General features: G+C 39.0%; 1 protein-coding gene across 1 annotated transcript in view; it reads left to right on the top strand.

Annotated features, from left to right (window-relative positions):
• LOC109910436 (growth arrest-specific protein 2) overlaps nucleotides 1-13,131 on the top strand; it is a 127,188-nt gene that overhangs the window by 18,474 nt on the left and 95,583 nt on the right. The window contains exon 3 of the mRNA XM_048606895.1: nucleotides 12,059-12,180. Coding sequence (XP_048462852.1) covers nucleotides 12,059-12,180 — 122 coding nt within the window. The remainder of the gene's footprint in view (nucleotides 1-12,058; nucleotides 12,181-13,131) is intronic.

Raw genomic sequence — 13,131 nt, 5'->3', positions numbered from 1 at the left:
CTGCAGGGTTCCCAAGCGGAATATGAGTTGCTGTTCCTGCAACCTTCGGGTGGCATCGTTGTGGCACTGCAGGAGGCCCAGGATGGACATGTCGTCTGAGGAATGGGAGGGGGAGTTGAAATGGTTCGCGACTGGGAGGTGCAATTGTTTATTGCGAACCCAGTGTAGGTGTTCCGCAAAGCGGTCCCCAAGCTTCCGCTTGGTTTCTCCGATGTCGAGGAGGCCACACCGGGTACAGCGGATGCAGTATACCACATTTTTTTACTGATGTATAGGTTGATGAATAACCAAACACTTGCATTTTATGATGAATATTTGTCTTAATGGTGGTTTAATGGAAGTTTCTTCCAAATTCTTGAAAGAGTTTATTGAATCTTAACTTTCCATTTTGCCTCAATGATCATGAATCTGGAGCCCATATATTTGTAAATGTTTTGCTTTGCTGGATGTTATATTCATCAAGGTGAGTGATATTTGCGCTCACACATGGTACAGATATTTTCTAATCAACCTATTTAGAAATTCTAAGGCACAGATTTGTAGAAGGTAGTACTTGAACCCAGACCTCCTGGTCCAGAAATAGGGTAAGCACATGGTACATTGTACTTTTCCCACTGTCAATATTGAACACCTGCATATTAAAAGGAACGTCAACTCTGTTTAACACTTTGAAGGATTCTCACTACATTTCCCACAATATAGGCATCCTGTGCTGTCTCTGACTAAAATTGTTTAAACATGCAGTTTAAGACCAAGGCCTATGAATACTCAGAAGTGCATTTAAATTATACTGTTATTTTGCAACAGACTCGCATAAGCAGGAGGGAGAAAAGATGTTTATCCCATCAATTGAAGCAAATAAAAAGGCCAGTTTACTAACAGTCTAGTACCTACTGCCCAGGTTTTCAATATAACAAAATGTGATAGCCTCTTACTGTTCCATTTGATATGCATTACAGTACTTATTATCACAGAACTGTATAAAATTCCTCAACATGCCTCTCATGTTAACACCTTTTGATGTATAATTCCAAATAAGCTCTTAAAGAGAAGTTATTTGATATGATAAACATTGGTATTTTCATTTGTGGCATTTTTGTAACCAAACCTTTTATGTGTAAAGAGAAACTGTTTTTACATCCAAGATCCACTCCACAATGTCACCTGAATAAAAACATTTAAGTCTTGTGTTAAACCAGTTCTCAGAAACTGGAAATGGATCACAATCCATTGAATGTCTGAGGAAACGGAATATAGTTGAGAATGAAAGGATTTCATTTAAGAGGAGGAAGGGGCTCTTAACTGGGGAACAGCTGCACTAAGATGGAAAATTTTTTATTACCCCAATTATTTTATTATTTATACCACAGGTTGTTATAAATTACTTAAAGTAATATCACTGCCAAAAAATGCTGTTAATTAAATTCTAGCTAATCAATGCTTGAATGGATCTACATTTGTTTGTTTCCAAATCAAACTGGCTATCCTTCTGTTCTATTCAATGGTAATATGCATTTTGGTAAAGAATGATATTACCTTTTGCAGGAATGAAATGCAGGCAGCTGAAAGTTGACACTTTATAAATTTTTCATTGGCTGCAGATGGGATAGGCAGCAAGCCAGCTGAAGACTGGTCAGTTAAACATAGATAAATAAATAGAACTCTAGAATATTATACAGCAAATAAAAACAATAACTTTAAAGATGGAAAAGGTGTGTTATTATTCATGAAGTGTAGAACAAACAAAAAGTATTACATAGTAATAGATAATATTCATTTAATATGAATGACACTTTAATAGGCCAAAATGTTAAAATTTATTACCTCCCTTTCTCAGCAGTATTTGTACTGGCATTCATCCTGAAAGAGAATCCAAAAATCTGCAATATGGAATGCAATTATTCAGGATGAGAATTTTATTCTTGCTGTGCAGTCTCAAGGTAGATTTTTCACAACTATAGGAAAGCAATTGTGTTCATTTTCTGCAAAGCCCAAAAATACAAAGTCACATCATCTGGTTTTCTATATTTTTCTCCCGAGGAAGAATTATTCTGTTAAAGTCAAAAACTTATCTTTGAAACAAGTTGTTGATACTCCTGTAAATTTATATTTCTAAGCAGTTAGAGATAATATTCTCAATATGTTCCTTTGACATAGTAAAAGAAGTAATATGTTGGAGTGCTATTGATTTCTGTATCAACATAAACACAATATAGCTTTGCAAAGTGAAGTTACTTCCTGCCTAGAGACAATTATTAGGTACCAGTGTTACAAAGAAATAGTGTCTTTGGTCAGATTGGACGTTTTGATATGAGTGTTATACTTAATTGAATTTCCAGCATGTTAGTGGCAATACATTTTGAACTGCTCAAAATTTGGATTTGCACTGATTTTTGCACTGATAAATAAAAATAACTTCAGTTGTATATGCAAAATATATATCTGCAAAGTGTATCATTAGAAATGAGCAATGGAATTATCTGAGAGGTAAATCCTATGGTTATTTTTCTTTTACCTGTTTAAAGAATAATGCTGCTCACTCATAGGCTATGTTTAGAAAGTCTAGCTACTTTTAAATCTCGTTTTCGGGATGTGAACTTTGCTGGCAAGGCCAACATGTATTTCCCATTCCTTACTGTCTTTGAGAAGCTGCGATAACAACACTATTAAGGATGGGAGTTCCAGTATGTTGATCAGTGAATGAATGGCAATTTAGTTCAAAGTGTGTGCCTTGGAGGAGAACTTGCAGGTTGTGATGTCTCCATGTACTTATTGCCCTTGTTATTCAAACTGATAGAGCTTATGTCTTTGGAAGACACCATCAAAGGAATCCTGGCCAGTTATTGCAGTGCATCTTGTAGCTGGTATACCATACTGCAACATTTTGACAGTGGTAGAGAGACTAAATGCTCAGACGATGTATGAGATGTAGATCAGAAAGTTGCTTTGTTTGGATGGTGTGCGTTTTTTGAGCATTATTGGGATTGCACTTATCCAGGTAAACGGAGAATAGTCTTTCACCTTCCTAACTTGGGCCTTGTAGATTGTGGCCAGTCTTTGGAATGATAAGTGATGAGATAATTGCGAGAGAATTGCAAGTTACTGATTGGCACTTGCAGCAACAGTATTTGTATTGTTGGTAATCTCCAGGATGTTGATGATGGTGATGCTGAATATTGAGGAGAGATGGTAAAATTCTCTTGTGTTGGAGATGTTCATTGCTTGGTACTTACGTTCAAAGAGTGTAAGTTGTCACTTACCAGTCAATGCCAGAATGTTTTCCAAGTCATGCAGGTTAGGAATGATTCAGTATCTGAAATGATAAAATGACATGAATGAGAAGCATTCTGAATTTTGGTATTTTTCCAGATTGTGTTGAATTATAATCCTAGCCCCTTTCTGGGACAATCCTAGATCTGATATATGTCTCAGATGATTCCCCTCAATAATAGGTAGAGCAAGAAGAATCTCAAGGATGTTAAATAAGTCTGAAGGTCTGACCTCCTTACGTAATTGTAGTTGACTGTGAGAATTGCCAACCTATGGATAACTCTTAACAAGTTTCTGACAGATTATAACATCCTGAATATTATTAGGGACCGGGAATAACTCCTAGACAACAAGGTGCAGAGCTGGATGAACACAGCAGGCCAAGCAGCATCCTAGGAGCAGAAAGACTGACGTTTCGGGCCCAGACCCTTCAACTCCTCAATAATTTAACCCCGGACCAATAGAGTAAAGAGTTATGCACACAGATTAATGATACAGAAGACAGTTTGGGACAATTTAAATTTTAAATTTCATAGCTGTTTATTAAAGAGCCAAGCAAATAATTCACTGTATAATGAAAATAGTCAGTAGGAACATGAAAATTTACCGCGAAAGAAAGAAAATGTAATCTTATTTTTATTAGACAATCAATCCAGTTTTAAAAATCAATTACTCTTACTGTAGAATATTTTAAATAAAATATCTCCCAATTATTAAAGTAGCATTTACCTTAATTCCTGAGTGAAGATGACAGAGTGAATGAGATGACTCCAACCCAGGTAAGGAGACGATTATTGTCACTGAACCCCAATAATTATACCTTTACTGTGAGAGCTGCTGAGTTTCAGCAAATTGAAAATTCCAATGATGCCCTCAAAGTTTATTTTATTTCTTAAGGTTGAATAACTAACTTCTTACAAATAGAGGTAGCAACGTAATTGTAGTTAAATTCAGCCTCATTGTGGACCAAATAAGAGTAATAACAATGTTAGTTTACAGATATATTTGTCTTTCTTTGACTTCTAAGAAAACTTTTATTTCCATATAAGATCCATCCCTCAATGATTTTAAAGGGGTCAGACCCCGAGGGTTCATGATGTCCAAATTTTATTTAACTAGCTGGCAGATGATTGGAAGTGGTATTTGCTGAATTACTAGTCCAGTGACCCAGGTAATGTCTTGGAAACCCAGGTTCAAAGCCCACCATGGAATACAATGGAATTGAATTTCAATGATATTTTGAATTAAAAGTCTAACGATGACTGTGAAACTATTGTTGATTACCCAGGGGTTTCACTAATGTCTTATAGGGAAGGAAAGCTGACATCCTTAACTGATCTTACCTGCATGTGACTCCAGACTCCCAACAATGTGGTTGACTTTTAACTGTCATCTGTAGTGAACTAACAAATCACTCAGTTGTATCAACCACTAACCAGATGGCGAGTACCTAAGCACCAGAAACTATGAAGGCAAACTCAGCCTCGTAAACCCTGTGAAGTCCCCCTTGACAACATTTGGAGGCCAGCACCAAAATTGGGAGAACTGCTTCACAGATTAGTCAGCAACAGCCTGACATAGCCATGCCTTTCACACAATATCTCAACAACACCATCACCATCTCTCGATATGTCCTGTCTCTTTGGCAGTGCAGGCTCAGCAGAGGTGATAACAGTGATATCCAGTTGCAGGGAAGCCTAGGAGTCCTAAACGTTGACTGCAGACCCCATGAGTTCTCCTGACATCAGCTCAGACATGGGCAAAGAAACCTCCTACTGACTTCCATGTTACAATCCCTCTTGGCTGATGAACCAGTACTCCTCCATTTTGAATACCATATGGAGGAAGTGTTCAAGGTGGAAAAGGTGCAGTATTTACTCAGTGTGGGGGTTTCAATATCCCATCATCAAGAATGGCTCAGCAGCACATTACTAACCGTTGTGGTTGAGTACTAAAGGATATTGCTACTCAACTAGGTCTGTGGCAGGTGGGGTGAGAACCAACAAGTAGGAATCTGCCTGCCACAGATGCATTTGTTAATGACAGTGTCGCTAAGAGTGACCACCCCTGCCACACAGTTCTTGTGGAGATGAGCTCCTGTCTTCACATTGAGAGCACCCTCCATTATATTGAGTGGCATCACCACCTTCTCTAAAGCAGCTAGGGATTGGCAATAAATGCTGGCTCAGCTGGTGATATCCATATCCCATGAATGAATAAAAAAATTAGAAAGCTGGCCTTCATTTAAGATTATGGTGCATTTTTTGAGTTGGACTAGCTTTGTAAAATTTCAGTTGATTCTGATTTCGGTAGTACAAAATAATATTAACATAAAATATTTTTTTCAATTGCAGCTCTGTGAATTTGCATTCATATCTCCCTTGTTAGGGATTCTCTTATTGCTGTAAGAATAGGCAAATCCTTTCATGCAAGGGCTGATGGCTATGCAGTGCAAACAGTATTTAGCCTTTTAAAAAACTAAATTATTTTCATGTTTTAATTTCTTACTTACAGGAAAAATTCTTATATTAACTGAAACAACTCTTCAGAGGCTGGCATCTCATCACCTTTTACTTACAAATGCATAGCCTTTGACAATAGCACTGCCTCTCATTGAGTCAACATCCCTGACATGCATCCGTTTTTGTCAGCCAGATCTCCCTGATTGGACCAGATTAACAGCCCCAATCAGGGAACTCGTATTCTATGATGTCCAGCTAGCTGACCTTATTATAATCATTACATTGACCTTAAAATTCCTCAATATGGCCAGATCTCTTTACATGGACAATTTCACAAGATATAAGTGAGAAGGACTTTGCAAGGATAATTAGACTAGGTGGGTTTTTGATTTATTTTGATTTGATTATTGTAACTGAATCTTTTTCTGGTATTGTTTATAGCAGTTCAATATAACTGTGTGTCTTGACAGCATACTAACATTACTGAAGACCTGCAGAGTATTTCAAACCAAGTGTTCTTTATCCTTTCCGTTGACAACGACCCAGAATTTTAATTCTGTAGAAGGCCTTTGCTGAATGCCTGCTTCGTGTTACAGTGTCTTGTGATGGCATTGTAACATCTCATGCCCTCATTTCAAAGTGAATGCGCAGTATTCAAAATGTATTTTTGCATTCTCCCCGGAGTAATTGAAAAATTAGGATAACAATTTGCAATTGTACAGAACTTCTGACATCGGAAAAGTATATCAGAATGCTTTACATGTCTGAGCATGAAATGGGACACTAATGAAAACTAAAAGTATTGTTAAAAATAGAAATTCAATATAAGGCTAAAACAGTAGTATAAATAAGTGTTCAGAAAGCTTCTCTAGGCTGATAGGCATGATGTAATGCAGAGAAATTCTGGGAGGGGATCCAAGAGATGTAATGGCTGAATGAACATGAGCAGCAGTCATTCAAGGCTGAGGAAGAGTCAAGAAAATTGGGAGATAGGCTAAAGTGGGCTCATATTTATAGCCAGGCCATCCCAACAAAATATTTGGGAGCAGTGTCTGATGGAATGTAATTGCAATCCATAAGGCAAGCCTCAGAAAGTCCTCAAATATTGAAAAAAACAAAGAACAGCAAATGTTGGATATCTGAATAAAGCAATAACAGAATTGCTGGAGAAACTCAGCATGTCTAACAGCATCTGTGATGAGAAAACAGAGTTTACAGACCTTCTAAGAAGGGTTGCTAGACTCGAAACATGAACTCTTGTTCACAGATGCTGCCAAGCCTGTTGAGTTTCTCAAACATTGAATGTTCTTCTGCGTTGAGATAAAGAATGGTAAGGAAATTATGATGAACTGAAAAAGAACTGAAAAGTAGTGTGAAGGGCAATCGTATTGTGATAAAGATGATTAGAAACTGAAGTGAATTATTGTTCAAAGACAATACACAGCACTTTTGAGGAATCTGCAAAGATCAGTTGGAGCAAGCACTGAGGATTTAAAATATGCTTTATCGTTAAAGGGCAGTATTGTGATATGGGATGTTAGAATCATAGGTAGTTCATAGTGTCATACAGCATAGCCCACCATGTCTATGCCAATCAACAAATACCAAACTACACTAATCCCATTTACTTGCACTTGATCCATAGCTTAATATGCTCTGGCATTCATCCAGATGCTTCTTAAGTGTTGTGAGAGTACCTGCCTTTACCACCCTCTCAGGCAGCATGTTCCATACTTCCACCACCCTCTGGGTGGAATTTTTTTTTTCTCGGATCTCCTCTGAACCACTTATTCCTCATCTTAAACCTGTGCCTTCTGGTCTTAGACACATCTGCCATTGGGGAAAAGATTCTCACAATCTACCCTGCCTGTGTCTCTTATATTTTTATATACCTCAATCATATCCCCTCTCAGCCTCCTCTGCTCCAAGAAAAACAAACCCAACCTATCAGCCTCTCCTCGTATCTGAGATTTTTCATCCCAGGCAACATCCTGGTGAATCTTCTCTGCATCCTTTCCAGTACAATCATGTCTTTTCGAGGTGACCAGAATGCACACAGTATTCCATCTGTGGCCTAGCCAATATCTTATAAAGTTGTAACAAGACCTCGTTGATTCTATGTTGCATGCCCCAGCTAAGAAAGGCAAGCATCCCATATGCCTTCTTCACCACCTGTATTAACACCTTCAGGGATTTATGAACTCGTACGCCAAGTTCTCTTTGTTCGTCAGTACTCCCTACCATTCACTGTGTATGTCCTTCCCTTATAAGCCCTCACAAAATACACCAGCTTGCACTTCTCAGGATTAAATTCCATCTGCCATTGTTTTTCCCAGTTTACCAGTTGATCAATGTCAGACCATAGCTTGACACCATCCTCCTCACTGTCAACAACAGCACCAATCTTCATGTTTTCTGCAAGCTTACTAATTATACCTTCTACATTCACTACCAAGTCATTAATGTACATTATAAACAACAAAGGTCCCAACACCAATCACTGTGGTACATCACTTTCAATCACAAAAACTACGCTGACAATCACCCTTTGCCTCCTAGTTGCAAACCACTTTTGGATTCAGTTTGCCAACTTGCCATGTATCCCATGGGTTCTTACCTTTTGGACCAGCCTTTCAAGTGGAACCTTGGTCAAAGGTCTTACTGAAGTCCATGTAAACCACATCAACTGCACTACCCTCATCAATGTATTTAGTCACCTTTCCAAAAATCTCATTTAAATTAGTCAGACAGGATCTCCCGATAATAAATCCATGCTGACTATCCCTGATCAATCCCTGTCTTTCCAAGTGCTGATAAATTCTGTCCCTCAAAACTTTTGCCAATAATTTCCCTACCTCTGACATCAGACTAACTGGTCTGTAATTACCTGGCCTATCCCTGCTCCCTTTCTTGAACCAAGGAACCACATGAGCTATCCTCCAGTCATTCGGTACTTCACCTGTGGCCAACTAAGTATTAAATATCTGCACCAGACACCAGTAATCTCCTCCCTTTGCCTCCCATAGCAGCCTGGGATCATCATACAGGCACTGGAATTTATGCAACTTTATACCTGCTAAAGCATCTAATAACTTCTCCTTATTAAACTTAACATGTTCTAGAACCTCACTATCCTAACTCTGTGAATACAGATGAGAAGCATTTACATGAGACTTCACCAATGTTCACGAGCTCCATGTCAGATTACCTCTTCGGTCTCTCATAGGCCCCACTCTTTCCCTGGTAATCATCTTACCCTTAATATACTTATAAAATGCCGACTACTTTTCCTTAATCCTATCTGCCAAAGATATTTTGTGCACCCCATTGCCCTCCTAATTTCTTTTTTGAGCAACCCCCTACATTCACTATAGTCCTGAAGGGCCTCCCCTGTTTTTAATGCATTGTACCTGATACGCGCTTTCTTTTCTTTCTTTATCAAACTGTAAATATTCCTTGACATCCAGGGCTCCCTGGACTTGCTGCCCTTGCCCTTCACTCTTAGAAGAAAACACTGGTCCTGAATTCTCACTACATAGTTTTTAAAAATATTCCCACTTTCCAACTGAAGACTTAACTGCAAGTAGCTGCTCCCAGTTTATAATTGCCAGATCCTATTTAATGATATTGAAATTGGTCTTCTCCTAATTCAATGTTAGCAAAGTTGAAATGCCCCACAACTATAACCATATGTCTCTCGTATGATTTTGTGTTTTGCCTACATATTTGCTACTGTATCTCTCACTGACTATTGGGAGACCTGTAGTATAATCCCAGCAAAGTAATTATCCCTTTTTAAATTCATAAATTCTAACCAGATGGCCTCATTTTAAGACCCTTCTAGGACATATTCCCTCATTATTGCAGTGATGGTTTCCTTTATCAATAATGCAATGCACCAACTTCTTTTACATCCCCCACCATCGTGCCCAAAACTCCTATACGCTGGAATATTGAGCTACCAGTCCTATTCTTCCTTCAACCATGTCTCAGTGATTGCAACAATATCATATTACCACATGCCAATAACTTGCTGTAAATTCACCCACCTCACCAGTCAGGCTTCTTGCATTAAACTTCATGATGCTACACTTCTCTGGCTTCCACTCTAAACATATTAAAAAAGCCATCCCCTACTAACAAGCTGTATGCATACACAGGATCTGCTCAGAGGAGGAGGAATTCAACAGACACCTGAATATGTTGAAGAATGCCCTCATAAGAACAGGATATGATGCTCAACTCATTGATTGCCAATTCCGTCGTGCCGCAGTGAGAAGACCTTGTCAGAAGACAGACACGAGATACGACCGATAGGGTACCTTTCGTTATCCAGTACTTTCATGGAGTGGAGAAACAACGCCATGTTCTTCGCAGCCTTCAACAGATTATTGATGACGATGAGTACCTCACCACAATCATGCCTATGCCTCCACTTCTCGCCTTCAAACAACCGCCAGACCTTAAACAGGCCATTGTTCGCAGCAAACTACCAGCCTTCAGGACAACATCGACCACAAAACCACACAACCCTGTCATGGCAACCTCTGCAAGACATGTCAGATCATCGACACGAATACTACCGCCACACCTGGGAACACCACCCACCGTGTACACAGCAGATACTCACGTGACTTGGCCAACGTTGTCTATCTCATACGCTGCAGGCAAGGATGCCCCGAGGCATAGTATATTGATGAGATCATACAGACGCTACGACAGCGGATGAATGGACACCGCACAACGATGACCGGACAGGGGTGTCCTCTCCCAGTGGGGGAACACTTCAGTGGTCAAGGACATTCAGCCTCCGATCTTCGGGTAAGCGTCCTCCAAGGTGGATTTTGGGATACACAACAACGCAAAATCACTGAGCAGAGGCTGAAACCCCACTTCCATACCCATGAGGATGGCCTCACTTGTGATCTTGGGTTCATGTTGCACTACAGTTGACCCCACAACACTATATACTCCCACACACACACTCACGCACATGCACACATACTCACACACTCTTACACAACACTCACACACTTACACAGACCCCCTCTCCCTCTCTCTCACTCACACACACACACACGCTCTCTCACACACACACATTCCCTCACACTCGCACTGTCTAAAGCACAGACACGCACACACACTCTCTCTTTCTTACACATGCGAGCATGCACGCGTGCACGCATACACACACACAGAAGCACAGACATACAGAGAAACAGACACACGTGCATACATAGACACAGACATACAAATGAATTATTTCATCCATGATGTTTATGTAGTTGCAGATACATTCTGTTTTGCTCCAAAAAAACCTGACCCCAGTTTAAAACATAGACAGATTCTAAGCAAGACCTCAAACTTAAAATAACTTGTCTGACCTGGGATGTCACCTCTTGTATACATTGATAAAATCTTTAATTATCTCAGAAGAATGACTTGAGAGGAATCTAGATTTTGCATGTCAGTCAGTAGTCTCCTTCCTAACTGATTAAAGATTCAACAAGAGGCGGTCAGTTTTAGGGTTGTTATCTTTCTGCTTATGAATTCTGTGTCTTATTTCCTCTCTTTCACACTACGCCTGAGGAAGGAGCTGAGCTCCGAAAGCTTGCATTTTCAAGTAAACTTGTTGGACTACAACGTGGTGTCGTGTGATTTTTGAGCTTAAAATAGATAGAATTTAGCTTTCTGAACCTCCCATGTGTCTTATCCTGCCATGTCTTCTACGCCTACTGGACTGTTCTTGTATTCCTTCTGTGCCTGATTGGACCTTGTTCCCACTTTACATCTGCGCTGTGCCCAATCCGCTGTCAAATCAGTTCAAAACCTCCCCAACAGCACAAGCACACCTCTGCAGCAAGGGAGCGATATTGATCATCATTTGGTCATTTTAGGAGGATACATTTCCTCAAAGAATTTTAGTAGCTTGTTTCATTACCATCATAACATATTGTTAAAAAAAACCACAAAAACAGTTAGGCAAATTTAAAAAAAAAGTTGGTGATATTTAAATTTTAAATAAGATTTAGCAAGTACATAGGCATTATTCCAGTGATAAAAGTTACAACCAGGGCAGAATCTAACCAGGGGGCCGAATGATTATGGTCAGCATGGACTGGTTGGACCGAAGGGTCTGTTTCCATGCTGTATGACTCTATGACATGGGCTATGCAAAGACTGTGGCAGAGTCATGTGAGATGTCCAATGAGGACTATCTTGACAGGAGCAACTAGGTGCACCTTTTATGTACTTTCTTCTTTGCAGGTGAGAAGTAACAGAACATAATAATCATCAGTTTTAATTTTTACTTTTCTCTCTTTAAGGGAAAGAGATCACCGCAGAAAATTTTATGGAAAAGCTGGATAATGGAGCACTTCTCTGTCAGCTTGCACAAACATTACAAGAGAAATTCAAAGAAAATAGTAGTGAAAACAAAGCTGCCAAGGTAAGAGATGTATCATAGTTCAGAATTTTTTTTATTGTTAACTTTCACCCATAGCACAAGACTGTTTGGGTGCCATAGACAATTACTGTTATGCTGGGATAGTGTATCAAGATAAGTAATTGTTTTTTATCTGGATTTCTCTGTCATTTCAGGTATATGACATGGAAATAGGTAGTTTGCAGCTAAACTGCTACTGCTATTTACCAGCATTTGCAGATCCTTTGTGGAGAGGCTTAATCTGTAAATAATAAAAAATGAAGAAAATTTAATATTTGCTTGTGATCCACAACACACCAGATCTGCAAATGTATAAAATACCAGGAATTCCAATCCAATGCATCAGAAACTGTGTTAAAGTTTGTAACTGGTTATTCTCAATTTTTAAGAGAATGTTTGCAGGACTCCTAAGGGAAATCTTACCTTTCCTTTCTGCAGATCAGGAGTTCCTTTCTGATTTTCCACTATAATTAAAATGTAATGATATAGAATCAGCAGTTACTACGAATGATGCCATTAAAACATATTGCCATTAAGTTGGCATTAATAGTTCATTAAATGTATTCTTATACCAACTGCATACATTTTATATATATTTCATCTATAGAAAACTTCTACAACAGAAAGTCTATAAATTTGTAGGTACAACGAAAGACTGGAGATTGTAAAATGTTGGCTGAGCCATTTCCAAGGATGGCCCCCATAGCAGCATGCTTATAAGCGTGCCAGCACAGATATGTCATGCATGTAGTAGAAACATGTAGAATGGATAGATTACTCACTCAGATCCTAACGTAGATGTGGTTTCTGAATTGCCATATTGAACTTCTCTTAGACACCCACAGCTGCATGATGATGAAAGAAATTGCAAATGAAGAGCTTTTTCCTTTCTTTGGCTGCCACAGGGTGATTGGAAATACTGTGTTTCAGTGTTGGAGGAGTTCTGAAAAGTTA

Source organism: Rhincodon typus, chromosome 17 (genome assembly GCF_021869965.1).
Source record: "Rhincodon typus isolate 14 chromosome 17, sRhiTyp1.1, whole genome shotgun sequence".
Taxonomy (NCBI): domain Eukaryota; kingdom Metazoa; phylum Chordata; class Chondrichthyes; order Orectolobiformes; family Rhincodontidae; genus Rhincodon; species Rhincodon typus.
The sequence above is the reverse complement of the archived record's forward strand: the minus strand, read 5'-3'. Positions and strand labels throughout refer to the sequence as shown.